General features: G+C 37.4%; 2 protein-coding genes across 5 annotated transcripts; one reads left to right on the forward strand and one right to left on the reverse strand.

Moving 5' to 3' along the window:
• Positions 1-661: 661 nt before the first annotated feature.
• lgsn (lengsin, lens protein with glutamine synthetase domain) lies at positions 662-3,764 on the forward strand (the record flags this gene model as incomplete). The annotated part of the gene is made up of 4 exons (XM_079597991.1): positions 662-820; positions 1,000-1,630; positions 1,758-1,924; positions 2,577-3,764. Exons 1-4 carry the CDS (start codon positions 791-793, stop codon positions 3,762-3,764), a joined length of 2,016 nt encoding a protein of 671 aa, XP_079454117.1. The 5' UTR covers positions 662-790.
• A 460-nt stretch (positions 3,765-4,224) lies between these two features.
• On the reverse strand, positions 4,225-27,954 carry myom2a (myomesin 2a). 4 transcript variants are annotated; one of them, XM_079597987.1, is made up of 37 exons: positions 27,891-27,954; positions 26,532-26,634; positions 24,498-24,590; positions 24,195-24,330; positions 23,849-24,000; positions 22,583-22,675; positions 19,697-19,785; positions 19,563-19,604; positions 18,313-18,477; positions 18,071-18,232; positions 16,892-17,033; positions 16,531-16,724; positions 15,969-16,025; positions 13,922-14,049; positions 13,435-13,618; positions 12,813-12,987; positions 12,565-12,686; positions 11,232-11,419; positions 10,971-11,097; positions 10,632-10,810; positions 10,385-10,499; positions 9,740-9,899; positions 9,368-9,474; positions 9,240-9,284; positions 8,980-9,116; positions 7,826-7,970; positions 7,668-7,727; positions 7,501-7,568; positions 7,301-7,414; positions 7,082-7,169; positions 6,571-6,609; positions 6,347-6,452; positions 6,050-6,213; positions 5,760-5,796; positions 5,638-5,660; positions 5,310-5,365; positions 4,225-5,152 (listed from the first exon to the last, which is right to left on the reverse strand). In XM_079597987.1, exons 2-37 carry the CDS (start codon positions 26,609-26,611, stop codon positions 4,670-4,672), a joined length of 4,455 nt encoding a protein of 1,484 aa, XP_079454113.1. In that variant the 5' UTR covers positions 26,612-26,634; positions 27,891-27,954; the 3' UTR covers positions 4,225-4,669. The 4 variants fall into 4 exon arrangements, with proteins under 4 accessions (XP_079454113.1, XP_079454114.1, XP_079454115.1 ...); XM_079597988.1 differs by lacking the exon at positions 26,532-26,634; XM_079597989.1 differs by lacking the exons at positions 13,435-13,618; positions 13,922-14,049; positions 15,969-16,025.
• Between the last annotated feature and the right edge of the window lie 12 nt (positions 27,955-27,966).

Consider the following 27,966-nt stretch of genomic DNA (forward strand, 5'->3'; position numbering starts at 1 on the left):
CAGAGAGCTCATTGGCTACGGATACAACAGGAACCAATCAGCCTGCCCAATCTAGTTTTTCATGAAAGAACTTTGTATTATTAATAATAAAAGTTCATTCTATTATTTTATTCATGTAGCCAAAAGTTATCCAAAGTCACTTCCAATGAGGAAAATCATAAACAATTAATCTCAAAGGAGCTATTAGCAATGCCTAATTTTAGGAGCAGTCCAAACTATCAAATTATTTACAATATTTAAGGTGCTCACTGTAAAATACAAGATTAGGACCTAAACATTTCTGTCTTGTCTTCATTTAGGGTGATCTTCATTGTAGTACAATAACCTACATTTAACATTCTTGTATAAATGTTTTCATCTGACCTTTTCAAAGACTTGATTTGTTTATCAGTTAATCTAATAATATTCTAGAATAAAATACATAACCATCTTTGAAATATGCCTTTTATTTATTTGTTGAAATTTTCTAGGCAACAACAGTGCAGTGCAAAGATATGTGTTCAATTATGTTCACATAATCAATGGCTTTGACATTCTGTTAAATAACCTTTAGTCAAACAACTGCATCTTTCTAGAGATTTGATGAATGATGTGTTGTGGGCTGTTGAAAACCGCTGATGTGCAGAAGCTCACAATAGATGAGTGGGACTGAACAGACTGGACGGTTCATGCATCTGGTTGGGGAGAAAGGGAGCAGATTGGTCTGTTTCAGTCTCTCTTAGTCAGTTGTGTGAGCCACTTCGATTGGGATATGGTTATGACTTTCCAGACATTATAAAAAACTATCATAATGCAAGAATCAGAGGAATCCAAAGATACGGTAAAACTTTAAATCTTTGCAGTTATTGTTTTGTTTTTTACTTATATATTTTAGTCAAATGCAGTGTGTACAGTTGAGTAAAGTTGTATGTATATCATACTTTGGTAATTTGGTATATGATTATGTGTTACTGTATTGAGTGTTATATTCAGTCTGAATGCCATACATTTAATCTTCAGGAGAACATTCCAGACCAAGTGGATGGAGGAAGTATGAGTGCAGGAAAGAAGGGTGCAGATCTAAGAGATAAGCATCTATCCTCCTCTAACTGGGACAGAAAAGGGACATCTGTACCCATAGTGCCATCAAACGTACCAATTCCAGGCCCCACAAATGACCCCATCCTTATTTCTATTGGCCCTCCTCAACGTTGCCCCTCTGTCTCCAGTGAGTCCCAGTACCAGGGTTTCGGGAGAGAGGGCGACTACGGCAACAGGAATGGATGGAGAAGGGAGAACGTGCAATATTACATGCCAACTGATGAGGGTGGCGTCCCCAAACAAACAATGGATGAACTGAAAAGCGTGTTGCGCGAGAGCTCCCTACTCAGTGCAAAAGGGCAAGATGAAAGAAGGAGCTACCCTCCTGGTCAAAGAGTGGACTGTAAGCCAGACCAAGTGCCTTTTAAGAGTTTCAGTACCTTCAAGCCAATTTCAGAAGCTAGGAGAGCATCCAGACTAAGAGAAGGAAGCTCTTACTTGGATTCAGGCAGGTCTTCAATGACTGATGGGCTACCAGGCAGGTCGTCTGGTGTGAAATCCCCCACTGTTGAGACATCCCACTGGGGTGAAGCTGGCACATCACATTCAGGTCAGTATGTGCCTTTGCTTTGGGTCATCTTCTTTTCTGAGAAGATTTATGGTTGTCTGAGTTGAACTCATTTATTTTAACTTTCTCATATTTCACCCCTCTGTCAATCATTTCATATTTCCAACAGACAAAGAGAGCTCACAGGCACACTCTTTTGCATCTCAAAGCTTCATTTCTGACGTTGAGAAAATAAAACAGCAAATTGCCCGGGAAAACATAAGCTTTGTTCGCTTTGAGGCCACCGATCTTCATGGCGTAGCCCGATCCAAGACCGTTCCGGCTCGATTCTTTCACGTAAATCTTTTAAATGCCTCTTATTTATCTTGTATATGATGGTACAATCTTAAGCTGCTGTTTTTGTTCTATTGTTTACTTTTTTCTGTAAAACGTTAACTCTGTATAAGGCATCAAGACTTTTCATTCATTATATCTTGAATTGTGTTTGAAGTGTATTTTGTCATAATGGTACACTGGCATATTTTTGTACTGGTTTAGTCAACAATCTCATGAGAAAATGTACATATTTTCAAAGCCATCTCACGGCCAATTCGTACGATCTGTCTAAACCCCAGTGATGGGTAGGTTTAGGGGCGGGGTCAGGGGTAGGTAATTCGTACGAATTCATTCGAACTGGGCAACTCGTAAAATATGTACGATTTAGCTAAAATCGTACAGGTGAGGTCGTATGAATTCATACGAATTAGCCACCTCGTAAAATACGTACGAATTGCCTTGAGATCGGGTTGGTATTTTACAAAGTGTCAATGTCATATGAATGTGTAAGTTTTTTTTAGGTCCATCCCTAACCCCACTTTGAAACCAGATGGCTAACTTTGCTTACAGCAGCTTTAATGTTAGACAAGATTGACTGTTTAGTATCCCTTTGAAATAGTCTTTTTGAAAATGCTGAATCAGTACTAAACATTAATCATTATTGACACCACAGGAAAAAGCTGTATATGGCATCCCTATGCCGAGAAGCTACCTGGAGTTAACCCTAAGTCCCGACGTCAATGAAGTTGATCATCAGAGCACAGCCAACTTCAGCAGTGATGTCCTCCTGGTCCCAGACCTCTCCACATTCCAAATCCTTCCCTGGGTGGACCAGACCGCTCGTCTTATCTGTGACCCCTGCACAATCACAGGAGTACCACTGCGAACATCACCCCGCCTCATAGCCAAGCAGATGCTCGGCCAGCTTCAGAGCATGGGATTCTCTTTCCACTCATCTTTCACGTATGAGTGCTGTATCTTCGGAGCCCCTGAACGAGTGGGACCCAAAGCTGTGTTCTTCCCTGCCACCACACTGTTAAGCAACTACGATCTACCCTTCCTTCAGCAGTTAGTCAGGGGGATGTACTACATGGGAGTTGATGTTGAGAGCTTCTCATCTGCAAATGGACCAGGACAGATGGAGATTTGCTTTAAATCCAGGTTTGGAATCGATGCCGCCGACAGCGCTTTCACCTTCCGAACGGGAATCAAAGAGATGGCCAGGAAGTTTGACTATATCGCCACCTTTTTCACGGATGAAGATATCCAAAATTCAGGATTACTCTCCCATAGCCTTTGGGATACCAGTGGCAGAAGAAGCCTCTTCCACTCAGGCAACGGGGAACTTTCGGAGATCGGCAGGAAGTGGCTCTCAGGTCTTCTCCAGCACTCAGCCGCTCTGAGCTGCCTCTTGGCTCCAGGGATCAGCTGTCGAAACCAGCTTTCCCAAGGTAAGAAAGATTCCAAGAACCATCTTTACGCCACATGCGGCTGCAACGACAACAGCTGTGCCTTTAACGTGAAGGTTCACGGTGGACGGGAGATGCACATCGATAACAAGATGGGTTCGGCAATGGCCAACCCTTACATCGTGTTGGCGGCCACGATAGCAGCGGGACTGGACGGTATTAGGCGTAATCTCAATGCCGAACATGTTCTAAGCAGAGCTCCAGTTCAGCAGAAACAGTTCCCCATCCCTATTAAACTGGATGATGCTTTAGAGGCTCTGGCAGAGGACACTGTGATTTGTGGTGCATTGGGAGAGCCTTTCGTGCAGTATTTTATTGCCATGAAGCGTGTAGAGATTGAGACCCAAGAGCAGGATGCCGACAAGAACAAGGGACTTGAGTATTTTATTTAACTTTTGAATTTTGTGCATTTCAAACAAACAAAATACATTTAATCACCATCTGATAATACCTTTCTTGAAAATAAAATCAAACAACTGACTGGTATCTGCTGCACACTGTCTGACTGATTTATTTATTTAGTGTTAATGTGTCTGAATAGTCTCAACTTTAAACTTAAGAAGTAATAGTGACTTGTTTTTAGATAACCTACTTGAAGTTTAAACTTTCCAAATCTGTTGAGTTTGGACCTGTCAGCTGCCTAAGGTTTCGGATGCAGCCTTGGCCCTTCAGGAGCAGAATTGGACACCCCTGGTATAATGTGTCTAGTCTGGTTAGCACACACAGCTGAATATTACTTTGATAGTAATCCTGAGGTCAGTAAAACACTAATTCACAGACTGCCCATATTATGTAAAACTGAATCAAATTAATAAATGTCCTTTTGGGAAATAAACAGAGACAAAATTGAACTCAGACTACTGAAGATCCACTCCAGAGAGGAGACGGCTGATTTTTATTGGCACCAAAAAGCATTTGGAGGTTACAGAATAAAGACAGATAAGACAGTGGTGGCCTTTGTGATGATTTTTGACTGTCCCAACAGCACTTTATCTAACCTTCATTAGCTTTTGGCTGCGAAAGCAACACATAAAACACAATCTTCCTATTTTTTGTCTCAATTTCAGAGATGAACTGGTGAACATTGGAGTCTGAAGCTGATCTTAAAGGACTCTTCCCTCAGATATTTTATGACAAGTATCTTTAATCTCGCAATTGTACCAGTGACAGATCCTGATTTGTAGACTTCTGCAGCAAACTAAAACCGATCATCTTCGGCTGACTTGAATTGAAACACTATAAATTAACTTTATCTATCTTCACGTATCTTCAGGTTCTATAAGCCATAGTTTACTAGTTACTTCTTAGTAGGGGTGGGAGATCGCATGGATCTTGGCGGGGTGGGGGATCTCAAGGACCTTGGTGGGGTGGGTGATTTAGGAGCTGGAGTTGGAGTGGGAGACTTGACAGAGGGAGGTGGAGTAGGGGTGGGGGACTTTATGGAGGGTGTAGGAGTCTTCACGGACTGTGGAGCGGGTGTAGCTGGCTTGGGGGTGGCGGCTGGCCTGGACATCTGTCCCAGTTTGGGCTCAGGGATATCTTCGCCTTGTTTGTAGACGCTTACTGTGATCTCCACAAATTCACCGCCATACTTGTTCCGCACATTGATGCTGTACTTTCCAGAATCTTCCACGTAAACACTGTTGATTGTGAGGCTGGAAAACTTGCCGCCCTCGAAGGTGATCTTGAAGCGGTCGTCAGACAGAACTTCCTGCTCATTCTTAAACCAGGTGACCTCTGGGCTGGGGTCACCCCACACTGTGCAAGTGAGACTCAAGCTCTGCAGAGGTGAGAGGTCACAAATTATGTGCACATGTACTGCGAATTAGTCCATAAAATATGAACACTTTATGAAAACACAGTTAACTTGTGTATGTATTAAAAATAAATATCAAGGGTAGTTCTAGTAAACATGGGAAAAGTAAAGGAAATACTACCTTCTTCTCCATAATGGTGACAACATCTGGCAGGCCACCTACCACTCTACCACGGTCTACAGAGGGCAAATAGTTCATTTAACACATTTGGACACTATTTCCAACTTTTTTTGGAATAATGTCTATTTAATAATAAATAGGTTACTTCCACTTGTATGAAATTGGGTCATAGTTCTGACATCTGAACACATAACTAAGCTCATTTCATGAGATTATTTTAATTGCAAAAAGCTTTATGCTCCATTATACTGCCTGAGTTCAAGTATGCATGAATACCAGATTAGACCCTTATTAATGTTCCATTTGACCGGTTCTCAGAAATACTCACTCTTCTCAGCGAAAGCAGCAGCTCTGATGAAAGAAGAGGAGAAAATATCAGTGTAAAACATCAATAGGAAAAAAATAGGAGTCTGTAAAGAGAATGAATTGAAGCAATGTCGATGATCTTACTTCAGTCTTTGGAATTCCGCATAGGCATCAGTGTATGCTGTTAGAATGGAAGAAAACACCATAAGTAACACGTTGCAGAATCCATGATAAGTTTCCATGATAAAAAAAAAAAAGAAAAAAGTTTCTTCCAATTATCACATCAGAACAGTTTTATAACCCTGTCATTTTTACCCGGACTTTATGACCCAATCATAGAAAATAAATGTGTATTCAAGTATTAGTATGTATGAATTGCATTTTTTTATGTAAATTCGGAGCCTATGGCATTCAGCAGGTCAGTCTCCACTTGCCTTGTCCAGAAAGGTCAAAGGTACGAGAGTGTGGTTTTTCCCCATCATGAATCTCAATGGTATAATGACCCTTTTCCTTATCTGTGGGCTCACAGATCTGCATCCAGGCCATCTCAGATGTGCCTCCAATTCTCATCTTCTCTGAGGAGGAGATCTTACTGTCTCTAAAGCCAAAACATCAAAAGAAAATCTCTTCAATTGGCGATAACCCACCCAACACAACATTGTCACGAATATCATTCCAGCATCATTTGATTAGTATATTGAACAGATGGGTGGTCTCTTTTGTGGATGTACCTATGACACCAGCTGGTTTTCATCTCCTCTGTGTAGTACTTCATGTAGCATTGCAGTCTGATACCCTCTGGTGTGCACTGAAGAACCAACTCAGAGGCAGAGGATCCTGTCGTGAAACACAATACAATAATAATACTATACTTGTATAAAGTGTTAAATTAATAGTAAATTAATTGAAGGAATTCATCGAATTCAGGTTACATTTTCATAAAATTGTTACTTACCAGCAATACTGGCGATGGCATTGATGATATCCTCAAACACTGGCACAAAATAATACAAAAAATAATCATATAACATGACAATTAATATTTAAATATAATTTGTATATAACATATGCCTATTTATACACAAAATACCGTTCCAACAATTGCGGTCTCTTATGTTCACTTAAGGCTCTTAAAGCTGCCTTTATTTGATCATTATATTTAAGCAAAATACAGTAAAAACAATAATATTGTAAAATATTATTTTCTATTTCATTATACACTGATGAGCCAAAACATTATGACCAACATTAAACATGTCTTTACCATAATTTTTGATAAATTTAATGCATCCTTGCTGAATAGTAAGCCATGTATTAAATGCTTAAAAAAATAGTATTGACCCTAACCTTTGAACAATAGATTGTGTATATACCGTATATACAATTATTATTGCACACACTCACACTATGTACATGTATATATATATATATATATATATATATATATACACAGTATATAAAAATACCTTTGCCAGAAATATCATAGACAGAGGTGTCCTTTCCACGGTCATCGCCCAATACAGCTTTGTAAATTCCCTGGTCTTTCCTGGAGAACTATTGGACCAAAATAGTTCCAATGTAACCGAATAGTTAGATTTATGAAGCTCTAAACTGTTAAAAAAACCTTAACTGCAATTATGTTAATGCTTTATAAACTTTGATCTCTGGAGCGCTGGTGATCATACCATGGGGATTGGAAGGGAGCAAGATCCAGACATTGGGTTGGGTGGAACGTCGACAGTTATTTCTTCATCTTCTTTAAACCAGGAAAATGTTGTCTCTTTCTTCACATTGGCCAGCTACAGTGTAGAAATATGACAAGGATAATGATATGAGACACTGATATCAACAACAAACAGTCTTTCAATTGTTGTGTTGCATTTACCTTGCAGACAAGCATCACTGTGCAGTCATCGGTCACATGGAAAGACAGGTATTCTGAGAAGTGAGGGCCTGAGAGAACCAGAGTAATGAAACGGATTAATAAATGAAAACTGGCCACACAATACAAACATTACTGAGATTTGTTATGATATGTGTAGCTTCACAAACCTTGTTTTCTGATGTGCTCTTTTCTCTGGAACTCAGCTTCTTTCAGAGCAACTTTGAATGCTAAAGTGAAAAAAATACCAAGAACATTTGCTTACAGAAGTTTTATACTTATAGAAATCCTATAACTGCTCTGAGACCGGACGCTGTTAAGCCCTTACCGTCTCCCACAAGAACCAGTGAGCTTTGGCTTTTGGCCTTGCCATCGTGGATCTGAATGGTGTAAGTCCCTTCATTGGCTTTGGTGAAGTGCTCAACAGTCATCTGGATGATTCCAGTGGATACATCATGGCTGATTTTGCAACCCTAAACACACAGTAAAAGCAGTTTAAATACTTTTTTCAAGGGTTTTAAATGGGACTAAAACAACAATAATAAAAAATAACTAAACAACAATAACAAAGATCACAATAATAATAAACAAAATAATAACTGGCTGTGGCTAATGTTGTTAATATTTGTAAATTTATTAGTAAAAAAAACAACCACAATGATAATAATAATTGTATTGATTATTTGTATTAAATGTGTAAATTCATTAGTAATAATAAATTACTAAGCAAGTTTGTTAATTATTTGTAAATGTAATATTATTTGTAAATACTAATAACAACAATCAAACAAAAAATAAATAATAATAATAATAATAACAACTGGCTGTGGCTAATTTGGTTAATAATTGTAAATGTATTATTTTTCATAAACTACAGCAACAATAATAATAATAAATAACTAGGTCATTTTTATTTGTACATTTATTAGTAAACAACAACAATAATAACAATAATAACTGGGTAACTGTTAATTATTTGTAAATGTGTAAATGTAAATAATTATAATAAGAATAAATAACTGGGTAACTTTGTTAATTATTTGTAAATATATTGTTATTTGTAAATAATAACTGTCTAGGGCTAATTTGGTTCATATTTGTAAATTTATTAGTAAACAACAATGATAATAATGATAACTAGGTAATTTTATTGATTATTTGTAAATGTGTACATTTATTAGTATTATTTTAAAATAACAATATGAATAAAGAAATAATAATAATAAATAATAAGTGGGTAATTTTGTTAATTATTTGTAAACGTATTATTATTTGTAAATAATAATAATTACAAACAAACAAATAATAATAATAACTGACTGTGGCTAATTATGGTAATATTTGTAAATGTATTCTTTTTTGTAAACAACAACAACAACAACAACAATAATACTATCAATAGCCTATTTTGTCCCTTAAATGAAAAAAGCGATATGTTATGTGTTCTGAGTGATTTTGAAGCAGTGAAGTGTTTGGCTGTACCTCAGCACTCGTGATGGCTTTATCGTTGACGATGAACCTGTAGTTGACAGAGGAGGACAACTTCAGAGCCTGGACCCAGAAACGCACATGACCCTTCTCCAGAATCTCACAGTTCAGCTCCGTCTTCAGTGGAACGGCTGATAAAAGAAAAGAAAAAGTAAAAAAAGAAAAAACAACAAACAACAAATAATTTTTAGATAATCAAAATTCTCATGAAATGTCAATCAAAAACATTCATGAACAATCCACAGGCAACTCACTAGGATGTCTGATGTTGTAGCTCAGATCAAGCACTTTTTTGAGCTCTGTAAAAGAAAACGGGTATCATAAAGATGAAGTTTGATGAATATAAGTAAATAAAGAAGATATGTAGATCCTCATCTCTGACCTTCGTCATTGACGGAGTAACTGGATGAAACTCCATCTGTATCGGTCACCGCGACAGAGTAGACGCCCAGATCCTCCGTCTCAGGGTTTACAAATGTCAGCTTTGACCTTAGCAGAAAACGTTGAAGATTTTTCATTGATGCTGTGTTAATAAATGCAACAGTCTCATGACTATTCCTAAGTATTTTTCGATTTGACAAATCCCACAATGATTTTCTGAAGGTTAGGTTTTAGGGGTGGACCTTCATGATAGCGTTTCATCTTCAAATCACACGTTTTCATACGAGTCAGATTGAATGAACTTGTTTAATATTTACAAATTCTCATGAGATTGGGTTGAATAAAATGACAAATTCACACAGAACAGACATACTTTCTTCCAGAGGACGTGATGGAGACCCTGCTTGATTCGGTGATTTCTTTGTAGGACTTTGACCAACTGAACTTAGAGGTTTCAGAAATTTCACAAGCTTCAAAGTTCAGGAAAATGTCTCCAGTCTCTTCATCCACACCACATACGATGTCCTTTGTACCTTAAGAAACAAAATAACAAACAATAATAACAAAATAAAGAGCTATGTATCCTCTAGGGCCATTTTCCTGATTACATTTGTAGGAACTCTGAAGTTAGGTAAGTTGGCCAACAGCAATTTAAGCGAGGCTTTCAACAACGTCAACAAAAGGTTGAGAAGTGCCTGGGCTTCAGCGTTGGTCCATTCATCACTGTTTTCCATGTTTGTGGAGTAAGTATATGTAAACTGTGTGTTTACACGGCTTTCTAAAAATGGCGGGTACTGGTGTTTTGTAAGGAATGCTTCCAATCAACGCACACTTACGTCACTGGTAGTTCCTATTGTGCTGGGTTAGACCCTAATCTGAAGTCTAATTTAGTCCCACCAAATGGCGTTCCTACATCTACAAAAAGCGAGTACATCCAGCAATAGTTATAGGAACTATGAAAATGTTCCTCTGGTGAGAAACTATATCTAAATGCTGCATGTTAAAGAATGGCTGTTACCTGGCAGTGCTTTTGCACATATGGGATCGGACACATCTGAGGCTTTTCCAACACCTGTATCATTCACAGCCCGCACTCGGAACACATATGACGCTCCACTCTCTAGTCCAGTCACCTACATATCAGAGTACACACATTTGAATACTGAATCACATTTATTTATGTGCTTAGCCTCTGTGTTGTGCCATTGTCTTATTGAACTGCGAGGCTATTTGAATTGTGTAACAAAATCAGTTTTGTTTCATACCTTCAGGTAACAATGCCCCACTGGCTCAGCATTCACAGTGACAAAATCTGATGAGCCCTTTTTAGCCATGTCCACAAAGTATCCAGTGATGGGACCCTCTCCGCTGTACACAGGGGCCCTCCACTGCACCAGGATGGAGCTATCCCGCACCTCCCAGAAGCTGATGTCATATGCTGGGCCTGATGATAAAGAGAAGAATCAAGGATCAAGCTATAAGCAGATCCACTGAATACAATAGTGTCGTTATTCAGCTCGAGTCAGTTCAATGTTGAATTATTTTAGTTCAATAACAGTGTCGATGTTGAGACGGTAGTATAGTGGAGTAAAAGGGGAACTGACCAGGCTCAGCCATTGTCCAGGCTTCACAGGCAAAAGCTTTGCTCGGCTCAGATGGCAGGCCAACTCCGGCCAGGTTAACAGCCTGAACCTTGAACTCATAGAAAACGCCACCGGTCAGATTCTCCACCTGTGAAATACCGGCCAATCCGGAAAACACACCAAAAGTATAAATTTAGAGTACATTTTTATTCCATCAGTAAAATTTTCATATTCAAAGGTCTTGTTTTAAATACGCAAGAAATATATTAATGTAAAGCGTACCGTGAAGGTCCTGTGGACAGCCGGACTCGGGCTAACCTCCTTCCAGGAAACCGATTCTGCCTCGCGCTTGTCCAGGTAGTAAGACGTGATCTTAGAGCCGCCCGTGTGTTTGGGGCGTTTCCAGGCCAGGGTCATGGAGGATCCATTACAGTTCAGCAGACTGATGCCGTATGGGGCGGAGGGAGTAGCTGATGTGGGACAGAGAGAAAATCATTCAGACGAATAAAGGTCCTGAGGATCACATATAGCATAAGTGACTGAAGCCGTCAAATACTGATCAGGTGCAGTGATTAAAATCCTTTACTGTGACAGCAGAATCACTTTATACAGTGATATTGTTAGAGTGATTGGTTACGATTAGCATACACAAATTCACAAACAGGCTGGACTGTCACTGTGCCTATATGTCAATGACTTTAATGCATACTGAGTAAAATAATATTAGGCTGGTGTGTAAATATCAGGAGTGGATGTGTTAAATTACTTTATATATGAAATATATCACATCCATACATACCATACTCCACTGCACCCGCTGTATAAGATAACACAGGTGTTTATATGGCTAACTTCAAAACACTTTATTTAAATGTGTCTTATAAGAAATTGTACATGTCCACCCATTGCATGGTTTCAGGTTTCTAAAATCAAACAATAGTGCACTTGATGCACAAAGTACATCTGATAGCACAGATCAGATGACGTCTATAGAGACGTCTATATTTAAGTCTGCAAGATGTATTTTTTAGAGTGTGTGCTCATCTACAATACGTCTCTGAGACATATCCTGTCAGATGTCGTATAGACATTTAGAAGATGCCTTTAAGATGTTTATGGTTTAGAATGCATGTAAAACTGTTCTTTTTAAGATGTTCATCAGATGTATTTACACTGCAGATGTTTTCCAGATCTCTAGCAGACATCTTACAGATGTACCTGTGCTGTCTTTTTTCCATTTAAAAACAGTTTGACACATAGTACATAAATAAACAAACAAATAAATAATAATAAATGCTTAGAATGATATACACCTTCAATATTCTACTACTCTCTCTATTGTTGGATACATGTGCATATTTTCACATCTGCAACTGATTTTTTTTTTTTTTGCATAATGATACATCCACGCCACTAGGTGTCAGTATAAACCACAAGACCACTTTTGTATCCTGGCCATTGAAACAAATTATTTAGTGTGCCTTTAAGTCAACAATGAATCCCTTACAAATTATAATAGTCACGATATTGGTTAATTAGTTGTCTTATTCTAACTTTACATTCCTTTTATTACTGTTTTTACAAAGCAAATACAAAGACATTGTTGTGTACGTACAAAGTGCAGCATCAATGAAGAGGGGAGCGGATTCCTGTGATTCTTCACTCAATCCAAAAGCATTCACGGCTTGCACACGGAACACATAAGTATCTCCTGGGATCAAACCATGGACCACAAACCTGACAAAAGTCCAGACAGACTGTAATGTAAAACCTACAGTACTTCCAGAAACCACTGTAATAATTATTAACTTCTTTGGTGTGACAAAGTTTAACGAAATCTGGACATTTTTGAGTATATTTTACCTGGTGTGTTTGTAAGGTCTGTGGTTACAAGGGAACCAGGCCTTAGAGCCGATCACAGAGGCATCTACATAGTAACCCATCAGGTTGTTGGTATGTTTTGGGGCCTCCCACTGCACAAAAGCTGACGTTTTGGTGTTTCTGGAAGCAATCACCTGTCCCGGGGCAGAGGGGACACCTGCACAAACCAAACACACTATTTTAAAAATCAGATTCGTCATCAGATTTTGCCACAGATTTAATAGAGTGAACTCTGCCGTGCTGAAAAGGAACATGTTTATGGTGGACGGATGTGGAAGTGGAACTGAAACGCAGCAAATGTGAGCCAAACAACAACAAAGTGGAGGGGACAACAATGCATTTCAGATCATAGTATTATTTAAGACTTTCAAAGAAGTGATTTCCTTTTCGCAAAGCAGAAGGCTGTGGAAGCTTAAACATACATACCAATGTTCGGAACAATACCTGTAAAATACAGCATGGAAGTAGTTACACAAGCAGCATATGTAGAATTGTTTGCACTGAACATCATCTGAATGATCTTTCAAACAGCTTATTTAGCATAGTTTGGCATTGGACAGTTAGACAACCACAACAGCAGGTTTGACAGGGAGAGCCTTCTTACCATAAGGGTCCACCTTTTGGATGGGTGCTGTGGGCTCTGACGGCTCACTTGAGCCATACTTGTTGACAGTGATTATGCGGAAGCGGTACGTTTTCTTGTCATCCATATCGTAAACAGGGTAACGGGGGGATCGTAGCTGGACCGCAGTGTTGACTCTCTGCCAGATGTGACTGTCACCTTCACACTAAGCCGTGGAGAGTCATAGATGACCATTATGAGGAGAGTTTCCCCTTACAAACCCAGAAAATGATGGGATAAACAATCCATTAAAAAAATATGATGACTAGCACTGTGTAATTAATTTACATGTATAAATTCCTCACAATATTACAAGTTTTTATTTTTTATAACTCTTTTAAATTTAGTATTTAACTTTTTAAGATTTTACATTATTTACAAATTGACATCATATTATTTCATATATTTGTAACATTATATAAGAAAAAAAGTCATTTTTTTACAGTTATAAAAGTGCAAACACACACACCTTCTCAATGAGGTACCACACAGGTGCCCGTCCGCGAGGGCTAGGTGGTGTCCAGCTCAGAACAATATAGGTTTTGTTTATTTCTGTAGCATGCACATTGGTGGGTGGACCTGGTATTGTAACATACACTAAACAGAAATAAATCAGATGTGTGTTTATACAAAATACTTTTAACATCTACTTTACATCGCAGTGTGTTAGTAACCAGTGTTGGGGGTAGCGCATTACAAGTAACTTAAAGCAACATGCCGACTTTTGGGGACTTTAGCTTATTCACCGTATCCCCCAGTGTTAGATAAGTCCATACATACCCTTTTCATCTACGTGTGCGCCGTAACTCTGTCTGAATCACCCACCGCTAGCCTAGCTAGCACAAAGACTAGAGGTAAACGGCTCATGGTCACATGGTCACAGCCATCTTCTAACCGTATACATACTGGGAACTATATTCTCAGTAGGCGAAGAACTGCTACTTCTGCGAATCTGAGAATATAGTTCCCAGTATACGGTTAGAAGATGCTGTGTCTCATGTGACCTTGTTATTTGTACACGCTGTGACTATACAAATCACAACATGTAAATAGGAAAATGTTAGCATTATTTTGTCACTTATTAGAGCAGTATGCTAGCTGGAGCCGTTCACCTCCAGTCTTTGTGCTAAGCTAGGCTAGCGGTGGGTGCGTCAGACAGAGTTACGGCACACACGGAGATGAAAAGGATATGGACGTATCTAACTCTGGGGGATACGTGAATAAGCTAAAGTCCCCAAAAGTCGGCGTGTTCCTTTAAGTTATGTAATCAGATTATTTAGTTACCTTTTCAAATAAGTAACGAAAGTTATTTTGTTTTCCCATTTATTGACCTCTACTCTACAGCTGTGAATTTGTAGGTAAAAGTAAGGCAAATGTAATGTAACACATTACTCTTACTAAAAAGTAACACAATTAGTTACTTTTTTAGGGAGTGACACAATATTTGAACATATTACTTTTAGAAGTAACTTTCCCCAACACTGGACTTAGTACTAATGTGTTGAGACAACATGATTTTTTGGCAAATAAGTAAATTAATTATTAGGACTTGTATGCTGACAAACAAAGCTACTGTAGACAAAAGAGCTGAAAGCCAAACAGTATATTACATGGATTACTTGAACTTTACTCAGAATATTGAGAAAGAAAATACATTTTAGCCAAAAATTCAGTTTGTCATTTCCTGGTAAATAAAAAAATGTATTGACCACACTGCAAAAAAACCCAAAAACATTTTAATGTGTTGAACTTTAATTAATTGGATTAATTTAATTTAGATGGATGAAATTCATTTAATGGATTATTTCACTCATTTTTTTGCTGGTTAAATTCAATCTGAGAATACAAGTTTGGGGTTAAATGCAGCGATGTCGGTAAATCGCCATTTTGACTGGTTAGCTGGTTAATAAGTTCACACTTAAAATGTAACATTATCTATCATAAATTATTATCATTGACACTATTTATTCATTTATTTTTGCCAGACAGGACTGGGAAGCTGAAATAAATATCTTTACTTCATCTAAAAACAGCATTTTGCTATTTATTTTCTAATTATATATTTGATTATATTTGCAGTTTATGTAACCTCATATTAATTGAGAGACTACATGTAATATCTTTATTTTAAAAAATAATTAGTCAAAACTAGGACTATTTAAAATGTTTTAATGAAGCAAAACAGGTGATTGAAATTATGAAAACCTTGACCAGATACAGGACACTTTCCTTTATCTATTCACATAAAATCTTGATTTTGATGAAAAAGGTGTCATTCCTTCATTTTATCCTTGGTTACAATGTCCTGTTGATATCACACACATACATAGATATACCCAAGTAAGTTAAAAATTAGATTAAAGCTTCATGTTTACCCCCCTTTTTGTTTCAATAATTACTACATGGTGTATGAATGAATGAAATGAGTGTTAAGTTGTAAGATACTTTGACATGCAGTATAGGTGGATGGAGAGAGATGATATTAATGGCTCAGTGAAACCTGAAATCCAATGTACCTCCTTGTAGATCCTCCTGTCGAATCGCAATGTCATATTTCCCTTCGATTTTAATCACTGTTTCAATACATAAACATAATACTTCATTTTCCCATCAGCTTGGGTGATTCCATTTGAACACATTTAATAAACACCAGACCGCTTTTAAGATCATCACTACAGATGCATTTAAGCTTCTGTGTGCGATATATGAGTGTGCATTATAGCAACTTACTGAATGGATTTCAAACGTGACACCAAATACATACTATGACTAACAGTTGTGCAAAATATAGAAATATATTATTAAAGGGACTTGAATCACACACCTGAGAAAGTTCTCATTGTACAGTGAATTTGGTCCAAAACATAACTGGGCACATACAGCAGGAAGGAAACGCATATTGCTGCATCCTGCACACTTACCGTGTGTGAAGACTGAGGTGTCTAGAGCTTGAAGAAGCAGCTTTTTGCTACCAATCTCTTTGCTCCCATTTAATAAAAAGTCTTTTAACGTGCGTGGGCTATACTGGTCCTGTTTCAGCACAAGATATGTTGATCTGCTGATAGTTTTTAGTCCTACCTTCCACATCACTCTCCACTTCTGCAGCGGTCACTCCACAGGACATCCTAGAAGGCAGACTGATGCCATCTTTGTTCACAGCCCTCACTCTGAAGTGATAGGAAGCTCCCTCGGTCAGGCCGTGGACGGGCAGCTTACACACTTTCACAGGGGAGTCATTGCACTGGACCCAGTCCTTAGTTCCTGACTTACGTCTGCCAAGGCAACATGCAAGATGTACACAAGATTTTTTTTAGTATGCAAAACGATTTATTCATTTATTATGTAAATAACAACAATGTAAATACATTTTTCTATTTATTTAATTATTTAGTTTAATTTGTTTTGTAATTTGTAGTTTTAATTTGAAATCTATGTTTACCTGTCCACAAAGTATCCAGTGATGGGAGCCTCATGGGTGGTGTTTGGAGGTTTCCAGGAGACCAGGACGTAATCTGCATTGGCATCAGAGACGGTAACATCCATGGGGGCTCCTGGGGCCCCGGCCACTGAGGGAGTGGCATCTGTGAAACAAATACATTTACACATATTTATAAAATAAAAATAAAAATTATTAATCTCTTTCTCATTTATGTGTTACACACTAAATATAATACCTCTATGGAACACCTAAAGGGACATGGAAGTGGAAAAAAATGAGACGATAGTAAAAATTATATTTCAATACCGTTGCTGTTTGCTCACAAAAAGTTTGCGTAGTCCCGAAAAACTTTGCATTCGCTAGCAAAATGTTTGATTTTATTTCCGTTTTATTTCCGTCACCAGAACTTTTTCAGTCTCCCAAGAAACTGTGCATTCACTCTCGGAAAAGGCTCAGAGAGGAAAACAAAAGTTCTGCAAGCAAGCGCAAAGTTTATTGGGGGAACATGAACATTTGTGAGCGAACGACAAAACACTGAAAGATCATTTCCCCCCCTTTCTCTTCCCAAGAAACTTTGCATTCATTCGCAAAAACTTTTGCGTATATTATTTATAATATATATAATTTGTAATATAATTTTTCCTTACATCTCATATTTCCATCACCAGAAGTTCAGAACTTTTGCATTCTCCCAAGTACGGAGCCCCAAGAGGAACATGATGATGGGGAAAAATTTGATGAAAGGAAAAATTATATGTAACTGCTTTTCCGTTCTCTCGCAAATGTTTTATTTCCCAGAGAAATGTTGTGTTCGCTTGCAAAATGCTTTGCGTTCCCCTGAGAAATCTTGCGTTTGCTCACAAAATCTTTGAGTTCTTTGCGAGCGAACGCAAAGTGTCTTTGAGGGCCGCAAAAGTTTTGCGAGGGAACTTAAAGCTACTCTGGGAAACGCAAAACTTTTGCGATGGGACGCAAAACATTGAAATAATACTTTTTCTTCCATCTCCTAATTTTTTCCATCATCATGTCCCTTTAGGGGCTCTGACCCAAGAAACCTTTGCGTTTGCTTGAAAACTTGTTTCTCCCATCTCATATTTTTCCCTTTAGGGGCTCTGTATTCTTCCTAGTTATTTTTGGAATGGTTAGATTACTCAATGCATTTAATACTTATTTTTTTACCTTTAACAAAAAGGTAAGCGCTGTGTTCTGTGGTTCCATCCTTGGTCCAGATGCGGAGGGTGTAAAGACCCTCATCATCCTTGTTCAGGTGAGGAAGAGCGAGCTTGGCGACTCCACCACCAATAGACATCTCAGCCCACCTGGATGCCATTAGCAAAGTATCTACACACATATGTAAAGTGTTAGTATCAGTTTAAACGTTTTCAGTGGTTCTAAACTGAATGAGAAATGCAGCATCTCACCATCTCTGTACCACATGGCCTCAGGTGGCAGGTTTGGCAGGTCAGGCACCACCACAATGTTGGCCACCAGACTAACAGACCCTCCCTCAGTACCAAATGTCACTCCAAAAGAGTCCAGCAGGGTCACCTCAAGCTTACTGGGATGAATGCTGCTGAGCAGAGGAACTATAGGAAACACAACAGAAACCCAAGACCCCAAAGACAGTTATGCTCCATAACAAACCAAACCACATTAAAGGCTTGTGCAAAACATATTCATTATTACTTCAATGAACTCATTGTTTCTGCCTTAAATGAATAAAAAAAATTAATTACTGTGTGATTTGTATATGTACTTTTCTGAGATACATAACTTGGACACAGTCACCTCTGATAACAAATCACTCTAAATTGTAATGTAGACACGCAATTTCTGTAAAGCTGCTTTGAAATTATATGTATTGTGGTAAGCGCTATACAAATAAACGTGAATTGAATTGAATTTAGCAAATATTTTAGTGTGATATAAATATATTAGATAAATCCTTATTAATAATCCTACTTATTCCAACTCATTTGAATGAATTTGCATGAATGTTTTTTTTTCATGGTTATTGTATAATTATTTATAAATTATAGAGATTGCACTCACTTTTATCAATTCCTAACCTACAGAAAATATTTTAGAGCTCAAAGTAATGTTCCATGACTTTTAACTATTTAAATTAAAATAAAATGATAATTATCTAAATATTAATTTTTATGACATTTCATTGTACTCATAATTTTAAAAAGTCTTATTTATTTAAAATTAAATTCAAATGTATTTTCTATATTTATTTATCTATCAACCATACTTTATTTTCTAAAATCCACAAGAGGTAAATCCCTACTGTTTTCATATTTCATATTTATTACATTTCATATCAAATTGTCCTGCGCATACTTGTCCACATAACAGTCATTTTAACTATTCAAATAACTTTATGATTAAGTAAATATTTACTAATATTTTTAGTTTATTGACAACTCAATGGTGTCAAAAGAGGTGAACGAGGCGTTTACCACACTGCCATACCACACTGAAAAAAGAGGTGTTTACCACACTGCCTTCTGTTTACAAGATCAAATGAACCATGGGAAAAAAATGTGACATTGTTTCCATGTCTTATCAAGACTTAGCGCCTGGAACAGAACAGATATTTATGGCTCATGATCTCAAGTAAGGTCCTTCAGACCTGGGCGTCAGCCAAACACAAGCTCCATCTTACCTTGTCCTGGCAGATGGGAGAGCTCTCCTCCCCCTTGTGGCCCTAGATGGGAAAACAAGCGAGATAGATCACTAAAAGACCATTTACCAAAAGAAAATGAGAAAAGATATGAGGAGAAAAGAAGAAACACTCACTCCTGACACAGACAGTAGCCTTGGAGGTGGCCTTTCCCTGTGGATTGGTTGCCACGGCACTGTACACTCCAGAATCAGTAACTGCACATCTGCAATAAAACAACACAATTTCACAATGTAAACAAACAAACTGAACATGAGTTTTCGAACCAAAATATAGTTTATAGTAGCCATTTGGGACATATTCATTAGAAATCAGATTAAAGGGATAGTTCAACCTAAAAAGAAAATCATAATTTACTCGATATCGTTTCAAATCTGAATGACTTCCTTTCCTAATGTGAAACATAAAATATATTCTGAAGAATGTTGGTACCCAAACAGTTTTGGTCACCATTGACGTCCATTGTATGGACAAAACAAACAGACAAAAATGTATACATTAAGAACACAATTTTGGAACGACATGAGAGCAAGTAAATGACGACAGAATTTTCTTTTTTGGGTGAACTAACCCTTTAAGGAACTAGCAATTGAATCAGCAACGTCATGAACACACAAACTCATAAATAGTATTAGAGATTAAAATTCCATTTTTGTAAAGTAATTTAAAGGTCAAGTGTGTAATTTCTGTGCCTCTATTTTGAACAGAGTTGGAAAAGAATGACTGTGTTCAAAAAGGTTTCCCTGAACACGCCCCCTCTCTGCCATTGGTGAAACAAACAGATAGCCACGCCCCCAACTCACACCATTGGTTGACCCACTGTTGCTATGCTGGGTTGGTCAGAATTGAAAAAAACACAGATTTTTTTAAAAAGTGCTACAAAGCCATAGTTTTTAGACTTTTTTGGGCTAAATCATTTTACGAATGTCTTACAATTGTCTACGCATATTAAACTGTGACAAGAAAAGTATTTAAATGGACTTCAGCATTAAATGTGAGGCTAAATGCTTTATGATCCGCTGTTGGTTGTATGGCTAGTTAACAGGGTGGAAAAATTGTTCTGTGTGTTCCTCACACATCTTTCATGAACCATTCGGTACGAGTGGAGAGACTTCTGCATCCAGAACATGATCTCACTGGGCAGCAGTGTGTTGGTCTCAGACATGCTGTACTCTCCTTGAAGGAGTGTGAACATAAGAAAACCGAAATGTGACCTTCAGTCCCTGTGGACTATTTTAGAGCCACTCCTTTCCCTTTGCAATGCATAGGGCATGTTTGTCCTAACCAGTGACATTTTCTTATGTATTTGCATTTTGTTTCTCCCTGAGAGTTGCAGTAAAATATGCAAGTTTTATTTTGAGAATGAATGAGTGTCTGGTTAGATCAAACAGTGGCCACTGCGATGACCTGTGAGAGCTGCTACTGTAATGGCGACTATGAGTCTTCACTGGCGTCAGGCGTTCCAGGATCAAATGACGCATAGCTAAGTTGAGCAGAACCGACAGCTGAGACTTCTTCAAGATGAACTTCACTGGGACTAAATAGGAAAGTGTCGCTTTTAAAAGCACTTCATTCACTTTCCCAGGGCGTTGCAAACAGGGAGGGGTGAGTTGCGCTCTTCCATACAGTGAAAATGAATGGGGCTCCAACAAATTAAATCAATAAAAAAAAAAAAAACACACCATCAAAGTAGGTCATATGGCTTGGAGGCTACGTTAAGCTATATGATAGCTTTGTGAGAGCAAAACAATGAAATTTCCATGCCATGGTCATCATTTGCACTGTAAATAAACATTCCATTAAATGTATTAAAAACCCTCAGCTTTTCTGAGAGAGAATTTAAAAATATATATTGTGACATATTGTTTCCCAAATTATGGGAGTAGGGACTTCTGGGAAGGTATCTGTTTAACGCCATCGCCATGTTAGCATTAGGGCAACACAAGGTAAACAACAAGCAAAGGTAACAAGGTAACACATGGTAATAAGGTAACATGGAGAACACAAGGTAAACAACACCTTCTGTACTTTTACTGTTTTTCACCATTAAATTACATGGAAATTCATAGTTTTTTTCTTGTAAATACCTGCATTTGACAGTAATTTACATATATACATATAATATACATATGAAATTACATGCAATGTTAAACTATAATTTTTTCACTGTATATGTTAAGGCAACTTACAGTTAACCAACTAACAGGTTTTTAACTGCAGCATTTGTCTTATTTTTTAAAAACTTTTTTTTTTTTACAGGTCACCATGCTTGACATTAACTTTTTTTGCTCACCAGCCACTGTGTCTAGTGGTTCTCCAAAGTTACTAGCCATCAGCATATTCACTGGCCACAATTTTGAGATCAATACCATGGGGAAAAACTGCTATATAGATATTTTTTAATTATCTCATACTTATTAGTTTGTGTGTGTTTGACTGTTTAAGTGCAACAAGCAGCGAAAAAGAACTAAATTTAGTGTTGAGAGGCTTTGGGTGTGAGCACAAAATCTGCAGAAATTAGTAAAACGATGCGCAATACGCGCAATCCCACTCCGAAATTCAAGCCCTGTAACACTTCCAATATTCATAGCAAATGAAACGAGTGAGTGAGGCGAGGCGGGTTTGTGTGTCAACTCGTTGTCAGAGAGATGAGAGCGCCAGAAAGCACAGCTGGTATCGTGTATCTATTCTGCGGTAAATGAGTCCAGCCCTGCAGGTCACCATTCACTTTCATTGTATGGAAGAGAGCAGCTTGGACATTCTTCTCAATATCTTGTTTTGTGTTCCATGGAGGAAAGAAATCAAATGGGTTTTGAAAGACAAAGGACGAGTAACTATTGAATCCAAATTTTCATGAAACTAAAATGTGTTGCCAATTCATGCAAGTACAGTATGTGTAAAAAAAATATAAACCTAAGATTTTGCAACTATAAGTTAGTTTAAAATGGAAAAAGGAAACTATTAGAGGCCTACTTGTAAACGTAGGGTGTGTGAGGTCATACCTGCTAATAATCAGACTGTGAACCCCATATTTGTTCTCAATTTTGTACTTTCCAGGAGCACTCAAGGGTTCAATGGCAACATCATTCCTATACCTGCCAAAACAGAGAAATAAAGTTCAGTTGTGCTCAATTTTATCCACATCAGTGAGAGAACCAAAGTACAGTAACAGTAAACACATAATGGACCTCATTAATGAAGCATGAGCATGGTTGGTTTTACTAACAATTTACAAAAATTTCTTCTCATGTTTCATTGTTTTTTTTTTTTGCTCAGAATATTCAACTAATATTACAAACAGTTTATGTTGTTTGAAGTCCCCCTGTAGTGAAAATTAAGCTTTTAATGGTATATGTTTATGTGGTGTTATTAATATGCTTTAAGACAAACCATGTGCCGGTTAATAAATCAACACCATTGCTGAGTATTTTCTCCTTAAATCTGCAGTGAACCAAAGACAGTCTCAAAAACACAGTTTGAAATCGCTGGTGTTTCTGATGTCACAAACTACCTTAAAGCAGGGCTATGTAGTTTCAGGAATTTCTTTGCTGTATTCTCGCTTTTTGCTCGCAGGTTTCTCTATACAGCTCCCCCTACAGCTTCGGAATTTGACAACACTGTCGAAAAACTTGTTGTCGACTCTAAGATACAAAGCAGACGGGACATTCTTTACAACGTCTTCTTCATTCGGATTCGAACAGCGCGAGGGAGTGCAATAATGACAGAATTTTAGCAGATTTTTTTGCCGTAAAGCAATTCGTTACATCGTGAGACTGGATATCAAGCGATACTTCCTGACGCGGCCCAAAGTTGCAAGTGTGTTTTTTTCCGCTCACAGGCGATAGGGGGGTGCGAGACGACCACCATTCAACCCGAAAAAAGTAATATAACCATTCCAATGACTCCGAAGCTGTTCAGTTAAGGTAAAAAAATCTGCATAGTTCACCTTTAACCAATCACATCATGTGTGATAGTCAACAAGCGGATGTCTGAGCTGGTGCGAGTGACTGGAGGCGGGGCTAATTTGCAGGGCTAATATATTCATAGAACCAAGTATACTAAATGAGGAAAGGGTGTAGTGTTACATTCAAGCTATTTTAAGGCATGACGATTTTTTTTCAAGGAATTTTTTTTTAAATATGTAATTTTGGTGATCAAAGATGTTTTAAGGGATACAATTATTGACTACAGAGGGACTTCAAGTTTGAATCATGTAATCAGTATCAAAAACAGATTATGGTTTTGGAATTGAAAATGGAAATCCAAACCATTTGACAATAGGGTTGGGTTGGCCGGACACAGTGCAGAACAGCTTGACGGGGGTCTTCTCCCACACAGTGTGGGATCTCAGACTGACCAGGAAGTCCGGTGCTTTGGGAACCTCGGCAGGAACATCCTTCCTCAAAGACAATCCCTTCACCTGTCCAAATACAGAAAGAACGGAGTAAAGAGTCAAAGGTTCTGCTTTTTTGACGTTCATTGTATGGACAACACTGTTAAATATATCTTCTTTTGTGTTCCACAAGAGAGAGAGAAAAAAATACAGGTTTGGAACGGCCATTTTTAGGGTGAACTATCCCTTTAAAGGCATTTTGTAGAGATATTCATGATCACCTCTCTAGTAATCTCGATATTTTTCACTTGCTCATGTGTGGCCACTTTCATTCTGTGCAGCTCCTCCTGCAGATGAACCAAACCTCTTCCAAAGTGAGCTGCCATTCTCTGATACTCCTGCATGCCCTCGGGAGCCCTGCGCACACACAAAGAATTACATTCCATACTGTACAGGTTTAGTCTTAAGAGTAAAGTGACACTATCATTTTTTGTCGTCTGTTAATATGGCTTCTGGTTTTCTCTTACACTGTCTTTAAATAGCCTTCTGAACTGTAATAGATGCAGGAGCCAGTAAAATCTCACCTCTCCCTGAAGGCTGGCACTGTGTAGGCTGGTTCTGCCATAGCCTCAGTGGCCTGGACCTGCTTCTTCTTCACTACCTGAGAGCTTGATTTCCTGACGAACACATCAGAACAGCATTTGAGTCATTGTGTGATGGCCGGTGTGAGCAGTTTGTTACATTTCACACTTTGCCATAATTTTACTTACAGTATTGAAGGATGGATTATTGATTTATTATACAGCATATTTTGGATTTACTATATGGTGGTTATTATTATAAATGGTGAAGGCCAAGTGCCTAAACCCAACAAAGCCCAGCTTGATCAGGAAACCATTTTTCGCTTGCAAAAACTAACTTAGCCTTTTTAACAGTATTTCCAACATCACTTTCATAATTTTAGTTAAGTTTGGTACCAAATTAACCCTTGTAAAAAAGAAGTACACTTAATTGTATTGATTGTGACCTTGTAGTGTCCTTCAAATCTTAAAAGTACAGTACATTAAAAAAAAAAAACTGAACTGGCAGACAATATAATATGAATTGAATACAATTCCACTGAAGTGTACTTGATGCTAGTACATTTACATGACTTTTAAAAAGTGCATTTTGTGATGTCAAATGTCTAGTAGTTTTAAGTGTATATTAAGAACATTTGAAATCAAATTATGTTATAATAATATTTTGTCGTGCTTTAAAGAACACTTATTTTGAGGTGTTGACTAACATATGAAAGCGTGTTACATTTAAAGTTGATTTAAAAGTAAATCTTAATATAAGTGTACTAAATTGCAACTTCATTATTACAAATATATTTAAATACATGACAAGTTTCAATCGAAATTACATTAAAGTATATTTTAATTTACCATAAATGCTTGCCAGTATATTTGGCAGTGCACGTTGACTATATTTCAAAGACAATAGAAGTTATGAAATCACATGTAAAAATTTGTAAGTAAAAAAAAAAAAGCGCAGATCAGTTCATTGCATTTAATATAAATTTACACTATAATACATTATCATTTAATTTCAATTAACATCCAATTAAGTTCCTTTACAGGAAGTTTGCACTTACAGGAAGCATATTCTGTAGTTTATTTGAAGTATATTATTTTCATTAATAGTAATTATAGTTCTTAAACAACTTTACAGGTCTAATCTCATCTCTCATGAGATCATGTGAACAGATGCTAACAGGAAATGCTAAACAAATGCAGCATGATTCATTCAACAGCACCAGCAAAGCTTCAGAAACGGTTTGATCTTGCACTGTAAAAAGTAAGGAAACCCGTTGCCTCAAAATGAAGTATAAACTTCATGCGTAATTGAAACAATTAAGTTATGTGGAATTGTCAAGTTTATAACTTAATCATTTTAAGGCAACAGGTTTCCTCACTTTTTTTTAAGTTAAGTCAACTGATCACTTTTTACAGTGTGTCTTCAACACAAAATAAATTAAAATATGTAAATAAACTAAAAATGTGATTAAATGGCAATTAATCTGTTTTGCCAAGTATGCTGTCTGGATCCATACACCAAAGTATTGCAAAATATTGAGGGCCAAATTGATTACGGCTAAATATTCAGTCCCTGTGGATTGGTAAAAGCTGATTTATTCATGCTTGTTAACCTGAAGGAAACAGGCGCCACACTGAAGCAAATCTGAATTTCTCTTCACCCAAAATGTGAACTGAATACAAACCATTTTCTTTCTTGACAGCTGAGAAGCTTGAGTGCCATGCTTCATGTCATGTTTTCCTACTGTACCGTGAAGCAACATTTTCTCCTTTCTCACGACTGATGCATGACGTAACCTTTACTGTTTACAGCGCACACAAGCGTTGCTAATCTTTACGCCTTACTGTGGGTTCAAATCAGCCATCTGAGTATCCAACAGGTCACTTGACCTTTAGATGTCTTATGAAGCAACAAAGAAAGCGGCATTAGCGTAAGCGAAGGCGTTCTTCTGGCCAGCTGAAGCCTCTGAGCAAAGATCACGCCAAGGCTATCCGTATCGGCCAATCAAACTGAGTTTAAACGCATCCATCCCATACCTTGAGTGATGGACAACATGTTTAGAGCTTTGATGTTGAGTTTGCTCCTGCCGATAAAGTGTTACGACCCTCGCAGGCATGTCGGGAACACTCTGAAAAAGACCTAATGACCATACCAATACTCATTGTGCAATCTAAATCAACTTTAAAAGGATTTATACTGGACAAAATGTTAAGAATGTTGAATATGGAACAAAGCTAGGTGTTGCTTGCGAATACATATTGGGTAATATTGTTAACTCAGGTTATCATGATATACACACCTTTCCATTGCACAAAATTTTCTCTAAAGCGTTCTTTAGATAATTTAAATGTTCTTCACTCAAACAACAATGTCTTTAAAGAACCGTTTACTGAATTTGGGATAACTGCAAAAAAACATTTGGGATTTTTTATTTTTAAGAGTGTATGTAATAAACAGATGCATATAAATTGATTTGATCATTCAAAAAAATCTTACCTACATAATATAAGAAAGTAAGAAAGCAAATAACCTTATAAACACAACCCCAGATAAAACCAAAACCGAATATTGCCTGCCCAAAATAAATCAGTTTATAAACTATATATCAAACTTAATATTCCTTTTTCTTTATGAGATTATGAGATAAATATGTAATGACAATGTGTTTTTACATTGCTTTAGCTCATCAAAATAAGTTAATCAATTTTCAATTATAGATCAACAAAGTTATAGATTCAACTCAAGCCAGTTTATGACTTGTACTCAAGCTTGTACTTAAAAAAAATTAAGACAGCATTTTTTTTATTTTTTTTTGTGTGTACTGGTTATTGTAAACTAGCACCAAAACCGCATCTACTCACATTCCAGCCCATCAGCAACACCCATGAGCTCAAGTGCATCACATTACAGGCAGAAAGTGAAAAGCTGACCCAAGAATAACTGGCACAACTTATGGACACTCTCAGAATCCAAGTCGGAGCAAAAGAATTTGAGCAAAATCCCTTAGATTTGACCTTTGACCTGCACATAATATGACTATGGTGACAAGGTTTCATGTGGAAACAAACAAACCAATAAACAAATTTGTGCATATTTCTGCATTACATGAACTCTTCAAAATTAGAGCTCAACCTGTGGGTTATTAATACCATTTCTCCCCCTCAATAAAACGAATATTAAATATGGAAGAATCAAAAGTGACCACAGACGTTTGGTAATGATCTAAAGTCCAGAATCATGTCACACAGTCTTTCCCCCTCAAGCGTTCAATAATATCTTATACCAATATTCAATTGAAATCGTATATGTGAAATACACCCAATATGATCATCTGTGCAATGTACTTGTCCCAATACATATCTGTTAACAGATTAATAAAATAAAGCTGCACTTACCCCAAGAGAAAAGAAGAGCTTTGAGTGTTGGAAGAGCAGCCTGAGAACAGTTGGGAAGCTCCTGCTGATGGAACAA

The sequence above is a fragment of the Phoxinus phoxinus genome (assembly GCF_949152265.1).
Source record: "Phoxinus phoxinus genome assembly, chromosome: 22".
In the NCBI taxonomy this organism is placed as follows: domain Eukaryota; kingdom Metazoa; phylum Chordata; class Actinopteri; order Cypriniformes; family Leuciscidae; genus Phoxinus; species Phoxinus phoxinus.

Coding starts and splice junctions, on each gene's coding strand:
- myom2a (XM_079597987.1), bottom strand. CDS start 26,611: ATGCCTGCGAGGGTCGTAACACTTTATCGGCAGGAGCAAACTCAACAT. Junction 19,786..22,582: donor CACAGTCTGATTATTAGCAG/GTATGACCTCAC, acceptor GTTTTATTGCAG/ATGTGCAGTTACTGATTCTG. Junction 14,050..15,968: donor ACAGGAGGATCTACAAGGAG/GTACATTGGATT, acceptor ATTTCTGTTTAG/TGTATGTTACAATACCAGGT.